The sequence below is a fragment of the Perca fluviatilis genome, chromosome 21 (genome assembly GCF_010015445.1).
Source record: "Perca fluviatilis chromosome 21, GENO_Pfluv_1.0, whole genome shotgun sequence".
NCBI lineage: Eukaryota > Metazoa > Chordata > Actinopteri > Perciformes > Percidae > Perca > Perca fluviatilis.
Window position 1 is genome coordinate 10,657,008 of NC_053132.1, and position 25,624 is coordinate 10,682,631.

Genomic DNA, 25,624 nt, shown 5'->3' on the forward strand with positions numbered 1-25,624 from the left:
CACCTGGGTCTGGTCTGTTGAGGCCCTTGACCTTCACTGCCGCCCGTGTGGCAGCGCACCCGACCCCAGCGGTTCCTCCCACAGGTGGTGGGCCCATGGGATGGAGAGGGAGGTGCCACTTTGCTTCTTCGGGCTGTGCCCAGCTGGGCTCCGTGGCAAACTCGGCCACCAGGTGCTCGCTGACGAGCCCTCCATCTGGGCCTGGCTCCAGACGGGGGCCCCGGGATTCCTCCGGGCAGGGTAACTCTTCCTCGATTAATCATAGGGTTTTTGAACCATTCTTTGTCTGGCCCCTCACCTGAGACCACTTTGCCATGGGAGACCCTACCAGGAGCACCAGGCTCCAGACAACCCAGCCCTCAGGTTCATAGGGACACACAAACCTCTCCACCACGATAAGGTGATGGTTCGCAGCTATACTGTAATCAATATATTTATTTCTACAAACAATGGATCACATACTTGTATGTGAAAGGGGTCACTTGTAGTGACAAACTACAGAGACTCCCGACTCTGCAGTTCCCCTCAGCAATATGAAGCTTCTAGCATCTTTCAACTCATTGTTTAGCTGTCCGGCCCAAAACTTTACTGTTTTGGTTCACTCTCACTGCTCTTATAGTGCTGATTTTGCCCACAGGAGGCAGCTGTTTTTAGTGAAAAAGCTCTAAAAACCCACCTGCTCAGCACCAAACAGCAAACCGACAAAATTGGCGATGAGCTGGTGAACATAGTCGAGCATTCAGATGCTAATGAGCCAGATATTTTCCTCAGTCTGTGTTGTGTTCACAGCTTGCTTACAGTACACTGCCCCCAATTGGCCCCCAAAAAAACCAAACAATTATTGCAGGTTTAAACCATTTCAAATTCTGGTATTTTTCAACCAGGTCTTATTGCCATATTTTTGCCATTCTGACTGCTACATACTACATGTATATGCAATATAGGCCTATTTATAGGCCCTATATATTTGGGCAAGCAGTGCCAGCCTCTTAAAGTTTTCCTAATAAACTTCAGTTTACATTTAAAAATGTTTAGTTTCTGATTCTGACTGATAGTAGGTAAACACAGCCTCTTATTTGCTTTCCAACTGTATTAGGAACCTAACAAATAATCTTTAGCAAAGTTACCATGAACAGTAGTCAGAATGGACATGATTATGAGAATAACACAAAATAATGTTTTCTTTTTAAGTGAGTTAGTTGTTTTCTTTAGTTCTTCCCTCAATTGTTTTGTCTGTATTCTTACTTCCTCACTCCTTCTTCTTTAGGATTAAAATATTACTCTGAATATTTGCCAAATCAACTCCAAAAGCAAATTCCTTTTAATCCTTATTTTATTAATTAATTTTTCCTATCATTCTTTAGTCTTTGCAGCAGCATGTTCTGCGACCTCAACCTTTTCCCTCGAATGCACTAAAAATTCAAATATTCTCCCTGCCCATGAAACACAGTCCATTTTTATGAGTCAGGTTGCTGCAATATAATAAATATAGATCTGATCTATAACATGAATGCACAAGATGTGAGCAAGACTTCTGCAAGCTGTGCATGAAAATTAGGATATTTGCTGATGCCCAGGAAGAAAAGAAAAGAGACTGTAAATTGGTAACACAAGCCAAGTGTGTTCCTGTGGGCAAATTATTGTTTTGATCCTTCTTTGCATGATAGTGTAAATTATTTATTTTGCAGAAGAGAAAGCATAGGGAAACTGAATGACATGCAAAAGGGAGAGGGAAAACTTCTCCATTGATTCCTCGAAGATAAATAAAAAAAACAGAAACATCTGACAGACTCAAAGGCATCCCTAGAGCAGGGATTGGACGCGACACAAAGAGCACTTTTTTCCCACCCCTCCACAGCTGCTGTACCATTAGCTCTGTCAGAGTGGGATTTGAGAGCAGGGCAGCGATGATGACTGGCCACTTGGACTCCTAGACCTCCTCACATATACTACTGTACACCTCTCAGGTCCACTTCTATCACACACAACCGCTTTAGGTTAACCACCGTGGACCGGGAATGGATTCTAGGCTCCTGATTGGACCGGGGGTCCCCACGCCGGACCCGACCGCCCGGGCACCCTGGAACATCAGCTCCATCAGTCCGCACCGGCTCATGGAGCTGGCTCCTGTTGCAACAGCTGTGAGTATCCGGCTCTCACTCTTCTTTTAGTTTATATTTTGTTTTTTGGTGCTTGAAGGAATACCCCGGTTACTGGAGAGTTTTTGTGCGCTGTAGTGATGCCGTGCTTATAACCGCGCGGCACGATCCCATCCAGAGCAACTAAAAAGCAACATCTGGCAAACATTCGAAAGAAACAGTCAGGTTTATGTTTTTTTGTAGTTTTCAATCCTCCACCAGATAATTTTAAACAATTCCGTAGAGCGAGGTGTGAGTGAGATGTTAACTCTGTGAATGAATGAGTCACATCTTCCTCTCCTGCGCATCTGCGCTCCGTTCATTCACCACCGGAGCTGAATGAAGGCAGGAGTAAAGCGCAACTTCCGTCATCTCTGATGTTTATCCAGCTTGTAGCCTACTGCAATGGTTGTACAAAGCTGCTGTGGGTTTTCTGTATATATTTGTCACTTCTGTGATCAAAGCGTGCATCCCTTTTTTGTGCCAACACCTTTGCTCACCTTTCATGTCAATCATGAATTCTTGCTTATAATTATTTTAATTTGTAGTGTGTTTAGGGACCTCATCTCCTGTCAGAAATCCTGTAACATTTCAGAGGACTTGTTTGCGCACAATAGTGACTTTTCGTGTGTTGTTGACCTAAATAGTTTTTTATACAGTAGACCCATTTAATCACAACGTGTGCCCTAATAATCCCATAACAGACCTAATACACACAGTGTCCTAATCCTATAATTACCACATGCGGTCTGCATCTTAAATTCAGATGTTTATTGTCCCAAAAGAGGAAATTCCATTTGCAGCAAAGCAGCATAAAAACATAAAACAACTGGTTTGGATACTGATTTGGATTGTTGGTTGTAAATTAGAATACATAAAGTTGTGTAATCATGCCAACTCTGACATCGACATCACTCACTCTGCAAGCTTTGTACACATTTCTATGCCTTGAAAGTCAACATGTGTTGAGAATGCTTTCATTACCAAGTCTGATGAATGAGACTCCATCTCTGTCTCCCTCGTCGGACAGTGGGATTGGTTTACGTCTAGCCTTCAGGGAAATCTTTAATACAGATGTGTAAACCAATACAGCGGTGTATCCACCTCTACACTGTACGTGAAATAAAGAGCTGTTTGAAAGACAGAGAAGCAAATGGGGGCACCACTACGGTAAATGTAGTTCAACAAGTGTAAATGGTTCAGTTTGGACTTTGAAGTTCAGACCTGCCGGTTTCAGTCTCAGCTGATACTAAAGCAGTGCCCGAGGGCAGCTTCTACTGAGGCAGATGGGATCTTCGACTTCGTAATAAGTGTGGTTTTCATTTAAAAGTGTTTTGTGTTTTTTCTCTAGAGCCCTCTTTTCTTTTTACCGCTGTTTGTTGCCTTTTTCCCTTTTGATCATTTATCAAATATACAATCTCTGGATGATTTAAAAATATGGGTCTAATTTATGAATGCATATGCGTGTGTCCGTTTGCATATATGTGGATTTGCATGTGTGCTGGTGGCCCTTTGTGATTATGTCCTCTGACTGCTCTGCAGATTAGAGTGTGTTGGCTGGTAAACAAATGAGTTTCCCTCTGAAGTTGCAGATAACCACTTCAGAAGCAAATTTATTGAGTGATTAACAACTTTCTCGAGGGCAGACACTGTGCAGTTAAGAAGAAGCAGAAGAAGGTGTACTTTATTCATCCAGCAAGGGAAGATTCAATTATTATGTTTTTATATATATATATATATATATATATATATATATATATATATATATATATATATATATATATATATATATATATAAGCATATAAGCATATAAGCGTTTGTCAATACAGATTGTAAAGTCTCTGGACTATTGAAAGAAAGGCAGAAGTGGTTTTTGATTGGTTGTTTTGACATTAGCATTCACTATGATAAAATATGATGAAAGTTAAATCAATCAAATACTGAAACAGATGATTTTGCCAGACCACAAGGTTTTAGTTTTAAAACTAATGAAATGAAAAATCTGAAATGTCTTCATCTACTTTCTCTAGCCAGTCCTGCTATTAATCTGTCAGTTGTGAACCAAAGATTAGCCCAAATCCTAATGAGCAATTTGTTTAAATGTATCCTTTTCCATCATCTTGTACTTTGTATCAATGTGTTTATGTCAGGTTATGACAAATGTATGCAGAATCACATGATCATTTTCAATGAGATCAACTGTGTTTCAGTTTTATACATTACATCAGACAAAACAATAAAAAAGCAGTACAACAAAAAATATAATAACTCATTTTGTTTTACTGTCTTGGCAACATTATTTTAAACATATACCATATACTGTAGCTAACTATCATTACAATATGCTTCCACTGAGAGACAGTAAGGGATATTTAAGGGATAACACCTGATTGTAATAGATGGCAGAAAGCAAATAACCATGTATCCTTCATCAGGCGTGTTTGGTTTTGTATGGTTCCTAGAAATTAATTGTTTCCTTCCAGCCAATCAGAATTAGAATACTTGGTGCCTAAAGTACAATATTGAATTATCACCTTTTGTTTTATGCAAGTAAAGCTCTTCCTTTACTGTCAAGGCTCAGTCACATTGTGCCTTGGCTCTCTGTTGTAGTATGACACCTGAGTGGCTACAGACCGGTTTCTAATGGAAATACATTTCTCTACTCTAAATGAGCCATTGCTCTGATTATAAGCATGCCTAGAAGTACAGAGTGAAGCCCTTCTGCCACATTTATTAAATTAGTCTTGGCTGTTACAGAGTGATTTGTGCACATATGTTGCATATATGTCGATAACAGTAAATGTGTTTATGAGCATTCAAACACATGTGGACAGCTGTTAATGATTGTATGTACATGCATGTGTGTGTGTGTGTGTGTGTGTGTGTGTGTGTGAGAGTGTGTGCTTTTTTATATTCAGATTTAATTCTTACAATGGATGTTTAATTCTCTGCCTCTATCCCACTCTGTCTCTCACTCCCTAATCTTGTCAGACAGAAATTCTGTCTCATTGGCTTCAGTACATGCTCAAAACGGAGTGTATTGAGAGACATTACCATCCACTATTTACCATCTTCACGTCCTAAACAAACTGCAGCGGAGACTTCTATGCTGCTCGCTGTGCCTCTCCTTCCTCCTAACCGTGTGATTGGTGTTAATCTGGCCCTGAGCTGCTAGAGGAAATGAGAGAAAGCAAGAGGAAGGACAGGAGTGATCGAGAGAGATTTGTGGAACAGACGTGAAGGAGGGAATTAACAGGAATTGGGATGAGAAAGACATTCAGCAGGGAGGGTGTAAGGGTTGTGAAAAGAAAAAAACAGGAAGAAATTAAGCAGGGAGGGATGGGAGACCTTGAGTGATCCACATTGTCACATATGACGGTGTCAGACCAAATCTAAGTGTGATTACGTTCCACACACACACCACTGCATATCACCTACACTCCTTGCACCTGTCCCCACAACCTTTTCACTCATTTGCTTTCATAACCACTCCATCACATGTTACTGTACTAATCAAATGTCCTCCTTCTTAGTAACAAGAGCTTGTGATTCTGCAGAAAAGTAGGACTGCTGAAATTATGATTCTGGACACATGGACACATGTGTGTAGGCAGACAAATATACACACACACATGCATGCTCAAATGCAGCGGCAAAGATCAGTCAAAGGAGACTTGTGGGATCCCGAAAGATTTAGTGTATGTAGTCCGTGTGTGTGGGTGTGTGTTTCAGTGTGTGCGTGGGTGTGCATCTGCTTGAAAGAAACAGAGCAAAAGACCAAAGGAAGGTGTTAATGCAGGAGAGTGTGTCGCGATGACTGAAAGGAATTCCCAAGTGGAGCTTTGTGCTCTGAGGTGCAGCAGCTTCTCAGAAAAAAAATGCTGCTGTCAAGCGAAAAAAAACGTATATTGATATAACGTCAGCTTTTAGTGAGTTATAAGAAACAATGGACAATTTCTTTTGCTTTATTACTATTTTTTAACTGCACTTAAAGGGTTACTACTGTTTTTTTTCAATCTGGACCCTATTTTCCTATATTTTTGTGTGTAAGTGACTGATAGGAAATTGGTCCAGTATTAAGCTTGAACGCTGTAAGCGGCAGCCACAGACCGGGCTGCAATGTAACCCTATGGGGCAAATGTTCAGTGTCAATTTGGTCCACTAAACCTACATAGATAGGCTTTTTTAAAACCTCTTTAAGATCTTTCCGTTTAACCAGAAACAGCTCTGAGGTCACTAGCGCTAAACTCATCAGACTCCAACATATTTTCACATGTAAATCGGTAAACTATGTGTTTATTTCAACCAGAACTAGAGTTGTGATTGTTGGAAAAGTGGAAAGACCACCCAAAACGGCTTTTCATAGTTAGGGGCCGAGCAGCAAAGCTGGATGGACCCTATTGTTTTTGTTTGTATTATTATTATTATTATTATTATTATTATTATTATTATTATTATTATTATTATTATTATTATTCCTAAACAATCCATGTTCCCAAGCATGAAAACTCACCAAACATTGCACAAAAGTCCAGTCCTATGCCAAACTCAATCAGTGCAGTTTGTGAGCTAATTGTCCTGAGGCTACAACAGCCATCTAAAATTCTAAACTTTAGAAATTCATAACAAATCAGCCGTTCATGCTACAACGTCGCAACTTACACCAAACTGCTTTTACCGAGTGGCAATTTTGAAGTCCATTACTCTACTTTTTGCAAAAACTGCAAAACTTCTCTTCCCCCAGGGTGGCCTCTAGCTCACCCAGTAAGAGTGTTCGCCCCATGTTGGCCGAGTCCTGCAGCGGCGCAGGTTCAAATCTGACCTGCTGCCATTTGCTGCGTGTCATCCCCCATCTCTCGCCCCCTTTAATGTCTATCCACTGTCACTATACAATAAAGGGAAAAGCCCCCAAAAAATAATCTTTAAACTTACTCCTCCCACATTTTTTTTTCAATTGACACCACAGTGCATTAAAATGTTTTACTGCATACAGTAGTTTAAACAAATCATGCAATTTCTTCCAAACTAAATCTTTGATGTTCATGGAAAAAAATCACAACATTAGAAGGTCACTGTAGATTTGTTGTGCAAATTTTCTGAATTTTATCTCTAAAAGTGGATTTAAAAACAATGTTTGAATTGTGTCCTCATCTACGCATTGCAGTCAATGCAAAATAGAGCCTCTTTAAACATCAGTTTGGCATTCATTGATCTTTGTGAAAATAAATTACAGGCATCTTTATAGTGTCTTAACCAAGTACACAAATTCTCAGAATTGTCTTACGAGAAATACAGCAGTTTAAAATTCTGCATTTTCACACAAGCCTGCTCTTTTTCTACTAGGCATTGCGATGCCACTTGTGACATCACCCGCATAATAGCTCCCTGAGATCAGAAACTGCCTATGGCCTCAAAGGTTCTGAGTTTGAGCACCTGGTGTTGCAAGATGATAATATATATAACTAATCAGGCTTTGTGCTGTTAACAACTGTCCTACATACTTTAAATGTCTGTCTGCATTAACAGACCTGATTCTGATTAACAATCATTCCACTTCCAGTTTAGGAAAATCATTTTATTGAGTCAACCCAGGCTGACTGAATAAAATATAACCCAAATAGCCAGTAGAGTCATAATCTTGGCAATAGCTCACTGAGATCAGCGCTTACGTTTGGAGCTTAAGATTGCGAGTTCAATAATCAGTCATAGTGCTTTGGTCACCTTCCCTGCAAGTTTAAAATGCTCAGTCCTGACTATCTCTGCAGCCATAATTTAGTTCAGTTTCTTAGTTTTATTTAGTTTCTGTCAACTTTGAATGAAGTGTATTTTATGATGCTAAAATGATGATGTTTATTTACATGGAGTCTGGTGGCTTTGGCGAACGCAATTTCGCAGGTGTTTTTATGTTTAAAAAAAAGGATCTTTCTCTTTAAAGGAATATTTCACCGCTGGAAAGCTGAATATATCTTTAAATTGGGTCACTTATGTAGTAGAAATGTGATTTTTTTTTTTTAATTGGTGCCTTCTAGGCCGAGAAAAGCCAGAAAATGTGTTTTGGTCTTATATGGATGAAAAACACCAAATCCCAGAATGCACCTGCTTCGTTGCTTTGAGTCCACTCCCAAGCCACGCCTACCGCTTGACAGACCCGGACAGACCGACAGAGGCATTCAACTCAACTCAAGCGTGTTTTATTGTCATTTCAACCATATACACGAAACAACGTTTCATCGTGACTCAAGTGGTGTTACACATTTAACATATATAAAAATGACATTATATAAAAACGACATACGAAACAGGCTACATTTAGTACACACACTTTATAGGCTCCGTAAAGTTCAGCTAACGCATACTAGCATTAGCGCTTGGTGGGCTGTAAACACCGGGATAAACACAGCCGTGAATTAGTGTGTAATGTAGAATGGTCGGCATTTAACAGTCACAAACTCCACCAGCAGTTAGCAGTTAAATGGATACAAATCACCACATTTCTGCGCCACTCGGTGTTAACACAGCCCACAGCAGTTAGCACTAGCTAGTTGGATTTTATTTCTACACCAGTCCACCTCCACGGGCCGGCGAGAGCAGCCTGGTAGCTGGATAGTCCCGGTTCCGGTACACTGTTGTTCACGCATGTTTCCACAACAACAAAAACACAGCAGTCACTGAACTCACGTTGGGATTTTCGTTGAAGGAGGATGTAGTCCAGCTTGTTGTTTAATGAGCAGACACTTGCAAGCAGGATGGCTGGGACAGGTGGACAGCTAGCGTTAGCTTTCCACCTAGCCGATGAGGATGTCCCCTAGCCAGCTAGCGGCATTGAGCGACACCGCTGGTCTCCGTGCAGGCGAAGCTCACGTAATGTGCCGAGTATTGCGTCTGTAATAACGTTTCCTCCATATTCTCCGATCTGTACCGATGTCTCCTGGTGGTACACACGTCCGGTAGTTTGAATGCAGATAATTGTTGTAAATGTTTTCTGCTGAAAACCGAGAGCCTGTTTAGCGAAGATTCAAGATGGCTGACAGTCGTTTTCATTCGGAATACCTCGGCCAGACTCGGCAGTCCAACCCCCTGTGGGCGTGTTGAAAACATACGTTTTACGTCATCGGAAGATTTAATTTAAGCGATCTCGCTTAATACTGGTCAAAGATACAATGTCAAAGATTGTTGTTCCCATCAGTCACTAAGGCATAAAAACATAGGAAAATAGGGTCCAGGTTGAAAAAACGGTAGTTACCCTTTAAGTAGTTTTACTGTATTACAATAAATAGGTAAATATTGTAATTTTTATTACACTGCATTTATTTGATGCTAAAATCTTTGTACATTTACAAGTTTGAAATAATTGTAACAGAGTATTTCTACACTGTTGTATTATGTATTGCTTCTTTTACTTAAGAAAAAGATCTGAGTGCTTTTTCCCCCCATGTACGGATGTGTGTTTGTATGTGTGTTTACAGTGTGCCCCACACAACAAAGTGTGGGAAATACAAGGTCTCTAGGCGCAAAGTTCAACTGTGTTGGAGTTAACAAGCAAAAACGCAGCATCTCTCGCAAAGACTCACGCAGCATCTCTTCGAGCTCTTAAAATGTTTCCCTGTTGATTTCCCACATTGACCAAAACTTTCTCACCAAAACGCACTGTATGAATCCTTGAGGCCCTGAGGGCTGAATGCATGTCCTTTCTCATTAAAACATTTGAGAAGTTTTTTTAATAATTTAAAATCGTGCATTGCAACAGCTTGCAGTCTTGCCTTTGTGACACATTGCTACCCTTTGTTGTGCTTTACCTCCACCAACTGTCAATCAGCGAAATAGCATGACACCAACGACTTGTGAATTATGCCGCCAGGGTACTTTTGCGGGAGCATGATACAAATATGAGCATTGCTCCATACCAAAACTAGTGGTCAAAAGCTCTGCAGTGTACCTTTAAATACAACGTTGAGGTGCTGCTACTTCTAAGTATTTCTATGGTGTGCTACTTTGTACCTCTACGCCACATACAGTACATTTAAGAAGAAAATATTGAATTGTATTATCCCTACATTTTTGTGATTGCTGTACCTAAGATTTTCCAAAATAGGATATATCAGTTTGCAATTTCACTACAAATGGTCATTGGTCCATTGTGGTATTGCTTCTTTTACTTATCAGTAAAGGATCAAAATTTATCTTCCACCTCTGCTTATAGCCATTTACTCGTTCTATTGTGTAAATCTGACTATTAAATTTCCTTCACAGCGATGTTCCTGAGATCTGCCATGAATTCAGCATTGTTTTTGTAATGACATTGCTTTCTTATCATCACTTTATTTCATGATTCTAACACCACAAGTTAACCCTTCCTCCCTGTTTTCCTGTTTCTAGGGTTCTGTGGTTCCAAGCCACGTATTTCCAACGGTAGATGTCCCAGACTACGCTCACTACACCATCGGTATTGTCATCCTGATCGTGGGCATCACAGGCATGCTGGGAAACTTCCTGGTCATATATGCTTTCTGCAGGTACTTTTTTGTACAGTTTAGAATGAGCTTCCTTCAAAAAACTTGTTCAGCATCACTGTTTTTTTCTATTTATCTGTGATAATGAAATCATTAGTTCAATATTAATGACAATATTTCAACAGCTGTGTGTGTTTTTTTTGTGCGTGTAGGAGCAGGAGCTTACGGACACCATCCAACATTTTCATCATTAACCTGGCAGTCACAGACTTTCTCATGTGTATTACTCAGACACCCACCTTCTTCATCAACAGCATGCACAAGCGATGGATTTTTGGAAAGAAAGGTAACACATTCATTTAAACTTTTTACACTTTTAATATATTTAAAGATGCTGCACATAGTACCTAATGCAACAACAACAATAACCTAAACAGACAAATTATATTATGATCTCTCTTTTTAAAATGTATGGACACAGTTTTAATTCCACAGGGATCTGTAATGGTTCCCTACCCATTTGAGTGTGACCTACAGTTCAAGAAAGATTCCGTGCACAGACACACACAGGTTCTTTTCTCCTTGGTTTTTCCACCTACTACCACCTATTTTAACTGCACACACATATACCTATGTACCTATAGTGGAAAAAGCAGCATCCATTATCCAAATTCCATTGATGTCAAAGAGCAGGCAATAATGCATATTGGTAGTGTGTTTTACATGAGTGGGTTCGGAGGGGGTGTACTATAGTGTGCATTATACATCAAAATGCAACCTATTAGGAACAGAGCTTAAGAGGAGGTAAAAGAGGCACCACACTCCAATGATCAAACACTGATAGTCGGAGCGCTATGTTTTCCTTCAGGAGTTGTCACACACTCAGAGCCTGAAGGGACAGCAGCTATAAAGTGATGATTAAGTGTTGATTGTATTTTTGACTGTGTGTGTGTACGATTGTGTGTGTGCATGCATGTAAATGCTTTCACATACACTACTGGTCAAAAGTTTTAGAACACCCCAATTTTTCTAGTTTTTTATTGAAATTTTATCAGTTCAAGTCCAATGAATAGCATGAAATGGTGCAAAGGTAAGTGGTGAACTGCCTGAGGTTAAAAAAAAAGTAAGGTTACCCAAAACTGAAAAATAATGTACATTTCAGAATTTTACAAAAAGGCCTTTTTCAGGGAACAAGAAATGGGTAAACAACGTAAAGCTGTTCTGCAGCAATGGAGGTTGATCAAGCTTTGAAAGTTGGTGCTACCAATTCCCACAGGTGTTCCAACTTGTCTGGATTACTTACAACCCCCTCTGTTTGTATAAAACTATTGTTGGAACACACTGTGGTACCGTACCCTCATGAGCATTATTTGAACAGTATTGTACTGCAGAAAGTAGTGTGTTGCCATAAAAATGGCGGGAAAAAGGCAATTAATAATTGAAGAGAGACAGACCATCATAACACTTAAGAATGTTGGTCTTTCCTACAGAGGAATTGCGAAGAAAGTCAAGGTGTCAGTGAGTACAGTATTCTTCACCATCAAAAGGCACTTAGAAACCGGGGGAAACTCTGACAGGAAGATGTCTGGCAGACCCAAAGCCACAACCGAATCAGAAAACAAGTTTCTGAGAGTCAACAGCTTGCGTGATAGGCGTCTCACAGGACAACAGCTTCAAGTACAGCTTAATAGTGGTCGTAATAAGCAAGTCTCAGTTTCAACTGTAAAGAGAAGACTTTGAGCTGCAGGTTTGATAGGTCGAGTTGCAGCAAGAAAGCCATTGCTAAGACGTCAGAGTAAGAAAAAGAGGCTTGCCTGGGCCAAGAAACATCGCCAATGGACTACTGAAGACTGGAAGAAGGTGTTATGGACAGATTAATCAAAATTTGAAATCTTCGGTTCATCATGCAGGATTTTTGTACGCCGTCGAGTAGGCGAAAAGATGGCTCCTTAGTGTGTGACATCAGCTGTCAAACATGGAGGAGGAAGCGTGATGGTCTGGGGCTGTTTTGCTGGATCCAGGGTCGGTGATTTGTACAGAGTGAAAGGCACCCTGAACCAAAACGGCTACCACAGCATTTTGCAGCGCCATGCAGTACCCTCTGGTATACACCTAGTTGGTCAGGGGTTCATCCTATAGCAAGATAATGACCCAAAACATAAGTCCAAGCTATGACAGAACTACCTTAGCAAAAAAGAACAAGATGGTAAGCTTAAAAACATGGAGTGGCCAGCACAGTCACCAGACTTAAACCCCATTGAGCTGGTTTGGGATGAACTGGACAGAAAAGTAAAAGCAAAGCAACCTACAAGTGCCACACATTTATGGGAACTTCTGCAACAGAGTTGGGAAAAACTTTCTGAAGAATATTTGATTTCCATTGTAGAAAGAATGCCACGAGTGTGTTCAGCTGTTATATCTGCCAAAGGGGGCTACTTTGATGAGTCAAAAATATAGAATACATTTTGGTTTATAACTTGATTCCATGATTTCTTTTTGAACTTCAATTATTTATTTGTTCTATGCTTTCATTTCAGAGTACAATAAGACACTGAACTGTATGAATTTCAATATAAACCTGGAAAAGTTGGGGTGTTCTAAAACTTTTGACCAGTAGTGTATGTGTGCATGAATGAATGTAATAAACTTAAGTTGTACGTTTAGAAACATAATCAGTTAATGTTTTTCCAGCTGTTGTTCAGGAACTGCATGATCTACTACCAGAAAAAGGACTTATCCTGATAGTTACAGTCCTTCCTCTCTACTAATTCTTTCACCTCTCCTCCTCCAGCTTGTGAGATGTATGCCTTCTGCGGAGCGCTGTTTGGTATGTGCAGTATGATGACACTGATGGTGATCGCGGTGGACCGTTACATGGTGATCACCAGGCCTCTGGCCTCTCTGGGGATGATGTCTCGCAGGAAAGCTCTGATCATCCTGGCTGTTGCCTGGATCTACACAATGGGCTGGAGCCTGCCCCCATTCTTTGGCTGGAGTGAGTACAACTGCACCTAGACCTGGAAGCTGAGTCATTGTTGATCAGTGTGATCCTCTGATGGATTTAGTATTTTTTCTCTTTCTCTCAGCTCTGTCTTAGTAACTTTCTTTCAGGGTTATTATCTGTTTCATTATGTCAAATTCCTGCTGAAATGTTTACTACTATGTCAAATAGATCTGACTTTGCCTTTAGTCAATATGCCAAAAACATTTAAAATCAGTTATCAGAAAGCAGATCACCTTGGGCTTACCTTGGGTTTACCAGCTGACATCACAACAGCCCAACAGTAACTTTTATTTTTCCTTTGTTGTAAGTGTTCCAAAATAAGAATAAGATGTTCAAACCAACATCTAGCAAAACGTCTACTTCTTCTACTTCTTACACAGTCACACTGAACTCAAACTGCTGTCACAGTCACAGGTTGTCACTTCTCATTTTTATCCGCTGTCACAGAGGTGGTATTTGAATTCTCTAGACTTAACAAGCAATCATTTTACCAGCACAATCTGTACCATGATTTTTTACTGAACTAAATGACAGGAAACCTTCCTTCTCAAAACTCAGACACTTTTACTATAAGGTGTCGGTTGAAAAAGGACATACTGTAGATTATAGGAGGACCAATGGGGACAGCAAAATATAGTAGGTATTTGGAACTGTAATTTATTAAAATCACACACTAATGCACTCAATTGTACAAAATGTAGACATTCATGAAGGCTGCCATGTTGCTGGAGATTGTGACACTCAAGGGAAAGTACAATTTTGTCAGCTCCATAAAATAATCAGTGTTGTGGTAAGGCTTGTTTGAAATGTTTTTTGCTACTGATGCAGTTGTTGATAACTTGTGGCCCCAACCGTACGGTTAAGAGGAGTGAGGAGCAGTGTTGGTCATCTTACTTTAAAAAAGTAATTAGTTACAGTTACAAATTACGTCTCCCAAAAAGTAATTGAGTTAGTAACTCAGTTACTCAGTAAAAGTAATTAGTTACTCAGCAAAGTAACTGTGACGTTATTTTGTATGTTCTATAACGCTATTACGTTCTATAACATCTGATTGAAGAATAAAAACACTATCTATAGTATCACCTGTTGCTGACCAGAAAAATCGAGCGTTGCTTGTCTCCTTCGCTGGAGCTCACGCTAGCTGCATTTGGGCTTGGGGTTGGGTTAGCAGCAGCAACAAGTGTCGTGTTAGCATGTGTTGATGTGAGGTGCTTCATAAGATTTGAGTTGCTTGAGGCAGACGTGGATAAAGTCTTTTTTTCCTGGGCATAGCGTGTATGTTACATAAACATTCTTGCCTTTAATTTCAATGAGGGAGAAGTAGTGCCAGTACTTCCAGTTCGAGAGCTACCTTTGAATTTCCCTGGCTCATCGCTATTGTCGCTGTCTTGTGTTTAGTGGTAGTCAGAGCGTGCAGCTGGTGTGTAGCCAAAGCCTGACACCTCGCGCTTCATTCAACCAAGTAACGCGCAACTTTATATTCTCAGTAACGATAACGGCGTTGCAACGATGGGAAAAGTAATTAATTAGATTACTCCGTTACTGAAAAAATAACGCCGTTATATTTAAATGCCGTTACTCCCAACACTGGTGAGGAGTCAGCAGTCAATGATGGCATAAAGCATAGACTTTTCAAAAATGGTCAATCACCGCAACTGAAAACGTCAAAGGCTTCATGGTGTGGGAAGTAATTACTAAAGTGTGTGTGCACTCCCACAGGTGCTTATGTCCCAGAGGGTCTGATGACGTCTTGTTCCTGGGACTACATGACGTTTACCCCGTCTGTCCGCTGCTACACCATGCTGCTCTTTACCTTCGTCTTTTTCATCCCTCTCTTCATCATCATCTACAGCTATTACTGCATCTTCAGAGCCATCAGGCACACAACCCGGTTGGTACATGCACACACACTCTACGTTTATTCATGATCCTATATTGTTCACACTTGCGGCATGCAGCCCCACATGCATCGATAAAGACATGGGTGTATGTGTTGATATACTGATTTCTTGTTGATTTACAAAGTGTCAGGGTTTCTCTATCACATTATACTGATGTCTTGCTCAGCCTGGATACTAATTACAATACACGTCATAGTCAATTAATTTAAAACAAACAATAAAAGCTCTCTTGGAAAGTAAAAATTATCTGAATTGTCAAATTTGATCTACAATTATAAATTATATTGAAACTAAAAGCAAAAATAAGGTTTCATAACTATGGTGCATCTGTGTTTGACAGAGCGTTAACTAAGATCAGCTGTGCGGGCAACAGGGACTCTGCAAAGAAGTTCAATAAGATGAAGAGTGAATGGAAGATGGCCAAGATCGCACTCATCGTCATCCTACTATATGTCATCTCCTGGGCCCCTTACTCCTGTGTGGCACTCACTGCATTCGCTGGGTAGGTGTGTGTGTGTGTGTGTGTGTGTGTGTGTGTGTGTGTGTGTGTGTGTGTGTGTGTGTGTGTGTGTGTGTGTGTGTGTGTGTGTGTGTGTGTGTGTGTGTTTGTGTGTGTGTGTGTGTGTGTGTGTGTGTTATATGTGTGTGTGTGTTTGTCAACGGCCACTAAGGAGATTTTCTTTATTTTTTTTACAGTCTAGTGATGTCAAATCATCTCAATAAGAACTGAAAACCAGCAAAGCACTATGCTTTGGGGAGATATTGTCCACAATTATTAAGCAGTAATGCTAGTTTAGGGTTAAATATGTTATTAAAGAGACTCTAGTCAAAGGTCATCCATTTAGCACTCCATTTTAACCAGGCAGGGTTTTGATGGCAGCAGCTTCAGCAATGCTATGGATATACTGTAGGAGAGAACATCCTTATACCTTAATGGATTACCTGACGTTATCTCAAGAAAGTGAATTGAAACCATATGCTGCCTGGCAGGTGGGACATTAATCCTGATCCAGTCCCTTTTAGTGCAAATGGTTATACAGTTAGATTAGGCAAAAAAAGTGTCTCTGCTGATTAGGAGAGGAGCTCTCAAAGCATCAGAGCAGCAGAGGATTCTGAGAGAGCTAATCCATGTCATAACACACATAAACATGAACATCATTCAGTAGAACAGATCTATAATCAATATTTTCATTAAAAGAATGTATAATGTGAAAAACTATGTGAAACGATGAAAGGCTGTTTGATTTTATAGGATGAGCAGAAATGCAAGATTGTTTAAAAATGTGAGATGGCTATGTTGATTGGATGTTACCCCTGCTTCTGTCAGTAAAAATACACTGTTTTCCAGAAAGTTCAAGTGCCTATGTATGGGTTCTTTAAACAATAACATGAATGTGTGTGTGACTCTGTGTCCCACTCATTTGTCTCTACACTAATCCTGTACAAGGGAAGACACCCACCACATGAATGTGTCTCATTTCCTTCCCTCATTTGTCTTTCTCTTGCTAATATCTCTCCTGTCTCTCTCAGGTACGCTGACATGTTGACTCCGTATATGAACTCTGTTCCTGCTGTGATTGCCAAAGCCTCTGCGATCTACAACCCCATCATATATGCCATATCACATCCCAAATACAGGTATAGTATGCATGCTCAAGTGTTAAGTTTCATTGACAGCAGATTCAATGAATGCTCTGGAAATAACACTATGATGAATTTACTATTTACCCAACCATGATCATTCTCACTACTCTCTAAACCAAGTTTACTTTATTTTTGTGACCATGAATAAGAACAGTATTGCCAAAACCGGTCAAGTAAGGTTACAATGCAAGTATAATACAAATGTGTACACTATACAACTACAATATTAAGATAAATTAAACAAAATATGCTGAAAACAAATCATTGATAAATATAAAGAAATCAATAATGATGGTAAAAGTGAAAACCATTGAAGATTTTTTTTTTTTTTAAAGTAGCTCAGTAAAGTTTCATGTGTTCTCCCTCAGGCTGTGACATGCTTTGACATAGCTTGCTGCTTGCTGCTGTTAGTTTTCTCCCCAAGTAAATATTGAATTTTATTTTGAAAATGTGTCGAATTCTTGGTATTGCTCTTTCTCTACTTAGCATTGGCAGAACTGACACTGTTTTCTCCGTGTTGTCAGGTGTGTCTATGTCCACCAGTCTCAATAGCTAGGGTGCTCACTTAGTCCATATTTATATAATGTTGATCAGTTTCTGGTTGTTCACCTTCTGATCAGCACTTAATAGAATTGAAGATTATTTTTTACTTTGTCAGTGGCGTTTTTGGCACTAAAATTGACCACATATAGGGTCCTCAAAAGAGGAATTAATGGCAATGTCAAGCAAAAGTTCAATTGGTGGATGTGCAATTTATTCATTTAAGTTAGTCCAAACGATAAGTTGTATCTAGTGCGGCCTGCCCCTCATGAATAGACGCTGCTGATTAGTGTAGTTTTCTTTTTCTTTGGGCTGTAATTTGGTCGGCCCAGGTTGCGTGAGTACTGTGCTGAAGTATGTTTGTACTGTTAAGATGAATTTATTTTTGACACTAGTCTGAGTTTTGATTTATAGCAACGGTATCACACCAACAAAACACTAGTTGGATGTTTTATACCATCAGGCTGTATCGAGTCTGATCGCGTTAATTATATTCCCCATAGTAACTACATTTACTTTCTATTAATTATAAAGAGATTTTGATTGCTCTTTCCTATTTAAAGGTGAAATTCAGCTCATCATTTAGGGATGTCAGACAGCCCCACACTTCTCTATCAAATAATAAATCGGTTAAATTATGGATTTGAATCTTTCTCTTTATTTCTCCCTTAGGTCAGCGCTCGGTGCGTATATTCCCTACCTCGGGGCATTGCTGTGTATTACTGGCAGAGACCGTTTAAGCAGCAGCAGTTTCCAGTCTACCCGGCGATCAACCCTTACCAGCCAATCAGAGTGCAAACGCCCCAGCAAGCCCCACAGGGCCTCCCTGTCTGAGAGCGAATCAGTGAGTTTACCTCATATCTACGGTAATCTGGTATCTGGTCTCTGTCTTAACTTACAATGACAAATGCTTTGAATTACGAGTTGCTGATTTTAGTCTAGTGTGTGTGTTATTTTGTCTGTGTGTTGCCTGAAAGGCCCGCTTCTCAGACACGGAAGAGGACTGCTCGTCTCGGACGTCTGTCATTCGTCAGTTGTCCAGTGATGTCAAACAGGTGCGCCCTGCCAGCAAGAGGACAAAGGTGAGAGGTCCCAACACTGGAGAGTCTGAGAGGACTGCCACCCACAACCCCACTGACCCGACAATGTGTCACCTCTCACAGATCACAGTGAGTATTGGGGCCGTTTATGTCAACATACTGTTTCTTACATACTTTATGGTGCACTAGTATGCATTAAACTGTGGATGTATGCAATGTGAAGTCATGCATTTCTAACTGTACTACTTTAAGTGTCAAAAAGGTGACATCAGACTGATAAAGGGCTTCTCACATTAGTTTCATGATGTTTTTGATGGGAGGTTTTGCTGCTGTTTTGTCATTACGTCAAGGCTGATCTTAATCCTCTCCTCCTGAATTTGAGAAGTGAGGTCATGTTGTTTTGGTGTCCTGTTAAAGCCAATAGATGTCATGTTTATGTTCAGTATTTCATGGCAAGTAACTCTATGAGGTCATGGTGGTTAGAGGCCTTTTTGTAATCCAGGCTTCTTCAGCGTGTAATCTGATGTGGTCATGTTGCTTTGCTCCCCTGTAACTGTATGCTTTAACTGTGTCTCAGTATCACATATCACATGGAGTCTAGTTAACACTCTGAACTACCAGTTTCTATCTTTGATGAGTTTTTGTTCACTTTTTACTTTTTATTTTATTAAGTCACAGGAATGAGGGTTCCAGAAAGATAACAGTAGCTCCCAGACTAGCGTTACTTTTACATAATTTTCTATAGGCCACTACCATCCCCTAGACTGGAATAACATAATCACCCTTAATGTCCCCGGTTAGATCTATTGGAGGGTATCAGCGTTCATTGCTGTCAGCCACTGTGTATTTGTTTGATACTACCACTAATAGTTCCACAAAGTTCAAATGCTTCACATACTACACAACCATTTAAAAAAACATTACAATTGTTCATCACATTACATTACATCACATTGCATGCATGCACAACTCAAGAGTTCAACTAGCAAGTAGCTCTGATGGACTGTGAAGTCTCTTCATCTTCCCCGTCATCCAAGTTATATTTAGAAGGCGTTGAAGACCTGTCATCTTTTATCCAAAGGGCTTCTTTAGTTCTGATCAAGAGTCAGGTTCTGCTTGTTCCGAATAAAAACTACTTTGTAAGACATTGTCCGACCACTCACAGATGCTTGTCGGAAGGTCGAATAGAAGGGTCTGTATCTGACAATTTCTGTAACTTATTAAACCGACAAAGCCAACATTCACACACCCACTTTGCCATGATTGGCCAGCTGTGTGGAGGTGAGGATGTATGCTTGGTTTGAACTTCGCTCTCAAGATCTCTTTTTTCATTCTTCATTCTTTCTAACTATACTTCTGTCACTTTTAATGTATACAACCAAGTGCAACATTATGAATGCCTACCTCTTTTCGAGCATAACACGATCCTAACCATAGGCCATGCTTGGAATATGAAACTCTCCATAACCGGTGGGCAAACATGCAAGAACGTCCCTGTTAGACAGCAAATGTTCTTAATATATTCTTTGTAAGTCTTTACAATCATTCACCGAAATAACCGTCTACATCCTGTGATTCAGACTAGGTAAAACCCAAAACTTTTCATATGAACAGTGCTTCTTCTTTGTTCTAAGCATTGTACTGCCAGGACAATTTAAAATGACAGGCCATTCTATGTGGGGCATTCAATATATGGAGCATTTCTGTCTCTCTATAATCATCTTAGTTCACAGAAGTAACCCACATGTTGCAAACACGCTCTGTACAGCCATACTGTCATGCAGGACTCCATTACTGAGGGTCCAAAGACTAATCCAATAATCTGGGAGTTTCAGATTTAATCCACAGCTTGCATGACGCAACTCATGTTTAAACATACTGCACTTGTTGAAGATGAAGACGGCTGATTGTCGAGGAGTCTCTGACCTCCATCTGCTTCTATCTCTGCACAGAGCAGAGGATATACACTTTTACTTTTGTCTATAATCGCAGCTGCTGCTGCTACCTACTTGTACTCTTGCAAACAATGACAATACTATTCATTGTGGGAAATTACATATTTCCCTTTGTTATTAGTATAACCTTTGCTATATTTGAATTCTTTGTTTATTTGGTCTTCATTTTTACCGAATATTGCCTATTTTTATTTCTTTACAGAAACTTTAGGGTACCTCTGAAGTACTTTTAATACCTGATACTTTTAGAATTTAAAGTGTAGTTTGAGATTTTGGGAAATACGCTCATTCACTTTCTTGCAGAGAGTTAGATGAGATCGATACCACTCTCATGTCTGTCCGCTAAATATAAAATTACAGCTTAGTTTAGCATAAAGCCTGGAAGCAGGGTGAAGCAGGGTGAAACAGCTAGCCTGTCTCTGTCCAAAGGTAACCAAATCTGCCTACCAGCACCTTTAAAGCTTACTAATTGGCACGTCTGTTGTTTGTTTAGAGTTGCTGGTTGGACAAATTTTCCAACATTCAAACTGTGTGTAATTTGAATGTATTTTTTTTTTTTTTTTGAAGAAAAAACATGAGGTTGTTGGTGCCCCAATTTCCAATGCTTATACTAATCCTGTTGCTTTTAGCACATGATTGTGGCTCCTCACACATGATAAGCAATGGTAGGAAACAACGCTCTTTTATTTGAAAGGTCCATGTTTAAATGAAGTCTTGGCTTGAAGTCGCTCTCTTTTTAGTAAGAATGTGGCCTAGTGGCTTAAATAGTACAAAAGAGCTTTTGATCCTAACCAACACTAAATGGCTGTGTTTATGTACGTACTGTTCAGACTCTGACAGAGCCTGAAGACATCTCCATGTCGGACATCAGCCTGCAGCCAACCAGTCATCTGCCTGCTACTGTAAGAGTCCACCTCTTGCTCTGAGCAGTAGATGTATTTTTTTATGTATCAAGAAAATCAACAAATCCCATGAAAAAATTTAATCGGCAAAAAATTGTCATTGTAGAAAAAGCCTGGTTTAGCTTATACGCCTGTGTCATAGGACTCCAGTCTGTCAGTAGGATAAATTCCTTGTTGGTTTTGTGGTCGTTTTTAGGGATTTATTTATTATAAAAAGCTGCACCTGTTTTAAGTCTGTTTATGTTTAAGTCATTTGTGTTTTATGGCTATTTAAAGGGCCATGTCACACATTCTTTAACACTGCTCAATGATTCTACAACATTTAAAATAGCTCAGTGAAAATAACTCTGTGCAGCTGAACAAGTGTTTTAAGTGTAAAGTAATGTGAAATGGTTTGCATATCTCTTCTAGTCCTTATTTCCCTACCCCCCGCTCATTCTAGTAGATCTAATCAACCGTGATTTCCAGTCTGTCCAGTTTCATTCATTTGCTACTGCTCTGATATCAATATTAATCAAACCTTGTGGAAAATCAAAGAAGTAGGAGCTTCAACCTTTTATCCTCTGCTTCATATTCACACAAAAAAAAACAATCATTCTGCAATCAATTGGATTGTGTTAGCTGTTTTGGATGCCATCCACTGACTTGACTTGAAGACAGATTGACTCCACGGACAATATTAACTGACTGCTCTACAGAAATGAAAAGAATATTTTACCGTAAGAATCACCCAAGTTAGAATAAGCTGCTCTAAGTCTAACTTGAAATAATTAAGATTTGTAATACAAATAAATTTGATGTTGTTTCTTTTGAGCAAAAATATATAAAATATTAACAGAGAAATTTTGGCCAAAATTACAAAACTTAATTTTGTAATAAAACAGAACTATCCTTTTAAAATATCTAACCTAAACATGCTCAGCTATAGTACTTTGCTCTTCTCGTGTGGCGCTATTCATTTCAGGGGGTCAACAGTGTGATGACCCCCTGATGTCATTCATCAATCCAACCAATCAATGCCTTTAATTAGCTGTGACTGTTTCATGTCTTGCTGGTCAGAGCAACAGTTGATAAAACTTAATTCTCTCCCCCACCCTCGCTGCTTTTGTCTTTCACACAAACATCCAACCACCTACTCACATTCGACATGTTGAGGTTCAGTCACAATACCTCAACATCTCTCTCTCTCTCTCTCTCTCTCTCTCTCTTCCTCCCCTTTACACAGGTGGACAGAGTGATGGAGGAGTCTGAGTCAAGGACTTTGTGTAAGACTATGTCATCCGTCATTGTAACCTCCATATCCAGCCCGTCTATACTGCCTAGTCCCTCTGGTTTCCAAGGTAACCTCTAATTGATCAAAACGTACAGCCCGGTTGCCAAGGAGCCCCTTGACATAGCCTAACTGGAGACATCTTTACCATAAGCAACTGGACAGAAGTGCAACAGTGTGTAACCGTGTGTGTGTGTGTGTGTGTGTGTGTGTGTGTGTGTGTGTGTGTGTGTGTGTGTGTGTGTGTGTGTGACCTGTTTGCTAGTTATAACTCAAAACCAGAGCATGCTCTCTGTTATTCTTTTGCATACTGAGTGTGTGAGCGTGAATACCCAGTACATTTAAATACATGTGTACATATTTGCACCCATATATGTGTTTTACTATTTCCGACATATCATAATGGGTGGAGATGGTTTACCTCGGAGCCGCAGGCAACAAATTAGCCTTAAAAACACAATGTGAAAAGTTCAGTCTCAAGGGTTGGGTATTGATTCGATTTTTAGTGATTGTTGATTCAGATTCTTGTCATCATATTTGCGTAGAAGAAACCATAATACATTTTGTCATACCGTACATTGCATTGCATTTTCTGATTCTTTTTGGTCTTGGTTTGCATTGATGTTGATTAAATATGTGTTTAAACATTACCATTAACAAACCATTAGCTGATTCTGAGGCAATATGACTACAGCTAAGGGTCATCAAACAGGATAAATTAGTTTATCAGCCATATTTTAAACACTACATGCATCAATGCATACTTATCTAGCAAAATAAACCTAAGCGCAGTAGGTTTGTCTATTCTATATAAAAGCATGTTTTTTTCTTAATATAAAATCAGTTTCAACTCAGAACCAATTCTCGATACCCAACTCTATAGTCTTTCTATTGTTTGTGCGGTTTTTCTCAACTATACTTGAGCATTTGAGAATATACTATGGATACTGATGCATTAATCAGTATTTCCTATATTAAAATTAAATCAAATGACTCCTGGAACTGGTGGTAGTACTAATCCCACTGAGAATAAACACTCTGCAGATTTAAGCCACTTTAAACTTGTTCGTTCTCAAAGAAAACTAAAACCATGCTGCTTATTAACTGTGAGCAGCACAAGAGTTAGCACAAGCAAACTGCTCCTACACAACGTGAGAGACAAAGTAAACAAGTAACTGGTAAAGTACACCGTTTTCTAGCACCTTTGTTTCCCATATAGTGAATGTGAAAATATATTTATTTTTTGTGTATATTTGTATTTATAATTTCAAAAATAACCTGCCTGAAAATCTGCTGAAAGTTCAGATTGACTTTATTGTCATCTCAGGTGGTGCATTAATTTAAAAATGCAAAAACTTAGTAAGAATGTGACCTAGTGGCTTAAATAGTACAAAAGAGCTTTTGATCCTATCCAACACTAAATGGCTGTGTTTATGTGCATACATTTTCAGGCTCATACTAGTTTCTCCCAGAACATGTTTACATGCTTTAATTTAAAAAAAAAATGTTCTCATATACTGTCTGTCTGAATATAACGTCTGTCTGAGACGCTTCGTTTTAGCATCCGTCTCTTTAAACCCCCCTCCCGAAAGCAAAGTCTGCTCTGATTGGCTTGCGAGAAAAATATGTAAATATTATAGGGGCAGTATATTCTAATAAACCTGCATGTGAAATGCCACATCTTTGGCTTGTTGAATGTTTTCTCATCTAGGCAGCCACCAGGAAACTGCCTGGGTTGTCTTATTTCAGTTTGTGGGTTGGTAGGCCCTCCAGATACCCAAATGTTTGTGCACAAGCACTGAGTTTTCACGATATGTCCCTTTTAAAAAATGACCTTCCTTATGCAATGCTGCTGCTTCACAGCTGACTTTAAAATGATAGAGCATCACACTAGCACATAAAACCACCGTTTTAAAATCAAATCAACCTGTGGAAAACACTGCTAATACTGTATGTTAGCCAGGATAAATTGACTGCTAATTTCAGTCTCAGTCTCTCATCACTTAATCACACTTAATGCAGCTTTAATATGAGGTGTTTTACTTCTAAACTGGGTGATAAGACACATATACACACATGCAACCGGACATGAGAGGATACAGTCAGATCATTTACCCTCTGGTTCTTTGTCATTGGTTTTTCCACTCCTGATGTCATCATGTACCCCACTGTAGATCAGTTCACAAATGTATTACAGCACCATAGTACATCCCAATACCCAATACTGTGTACCTATTTGAGTCTGTGTGTGTGTGTGTGTGTGTGTGTGTGTGTCCGCACTGAAGAACTGGACTCACTACTGTACTTTTGGTTCCAAACCTTGCTGTAATGTCTACTTTTAGATATAATGATGACAGTTTACTGCATTACTTTACTGTTATTAGAGTGTGGTTTCAGGATTGTTATTATATATCTCATCAAAGACAGTATGTACAGAACACTAACTATGTTTTGACATCCTTTTTTTTATTTCAAAGCTCTTTTTCTCCACTTCTGTACATTGCAGTTCCCTTTGGCATTCCTAAGATTGCTGCATTATTGACTATATTTGTAGTAATTTTTTTTTTTTTTAAATGATAAACAAATTTAAATGTTACTTGAAGGTTGATACATTCCCACCACTGCTCATTTGTTCTGCACTACCCATCAATGAATGTACAAAATTACGTTTTTTTGACCAAATAAGTTCTGCTTTAATGAATTGATGGTTTCATGAGGTGATGGTTTCATGTTGATCTTTCTTGTACAAAATGTTTTGTGTTGTTATTTATTTTCTAAA

General features: G+C 39.4%; 1 protein-coding gene across 2 annotated transcripts; it reads left to right on the plus strand.

Moving 5' to 3' along the window:
- Positions 1-1,845: 1,845 nt before the first annotated feature.
- On the plus strand, positions 1,846-25,624 carry opn4b (opsin 4b). Of its 2 annotated transcripts, XM_039789243.1 has the most exons (11): positions 1,846-2,141; positions 10,516-10,652; positions 10,802-10,935; positions 13,381-13,584; positions 15,313-15,484; positions 15,835-15,996; positions 17,025-17,132; positions 18,351-18,522; positions 18,656-18,847; positions 21,504-21,575; positions 22,801-25,624. In XM_039789243.1, exons 1-11 carry the CDS (start codon positions 2,019-2,021, stop codon positions 22,924-22,926), a joined length of 1,602 nt encoding a protein of 533 aa, XP_039645177.1. In that variant the 5' UTR covers positions 1,846-2,018; the 3' UTR covers positions 22,927-25,624. The 2 variants fall into 2 exon arrangements, with proteins under 2 accessions (XP_039645177.1, XP_039645178.1); XM_039789244.1 differs by lacking the exon at positions 21,504-21,575.

What these genes read in the sequence shown, in the direction of transcription:
- opn4b (XM_039789243.1), top strand. Translation starts at nt 2,019, where the DNA reads ATGGATTCTAGGCTCCTGATTGGACCGGGGGTCCCCACGCCGGACCCG. An exon ending in ATGGATTTTTGGAAAGAAAG is followed by an intron (nt 10,936 to 13,380) that starts GTAACACATTCA and finishes CTCCTCCTCCAG; the next exon opens with CTTGTGAGATGTATGCCTTC. An exon ending in ATATCACATCCCAAATACAG is followed by an intron (nt 17,133 to 18,350) that starts GTATAGTATGCA and finishes TTTCTCCCTTAG; the next exon opens with GTCAGCGCTCGGTGCGTATA.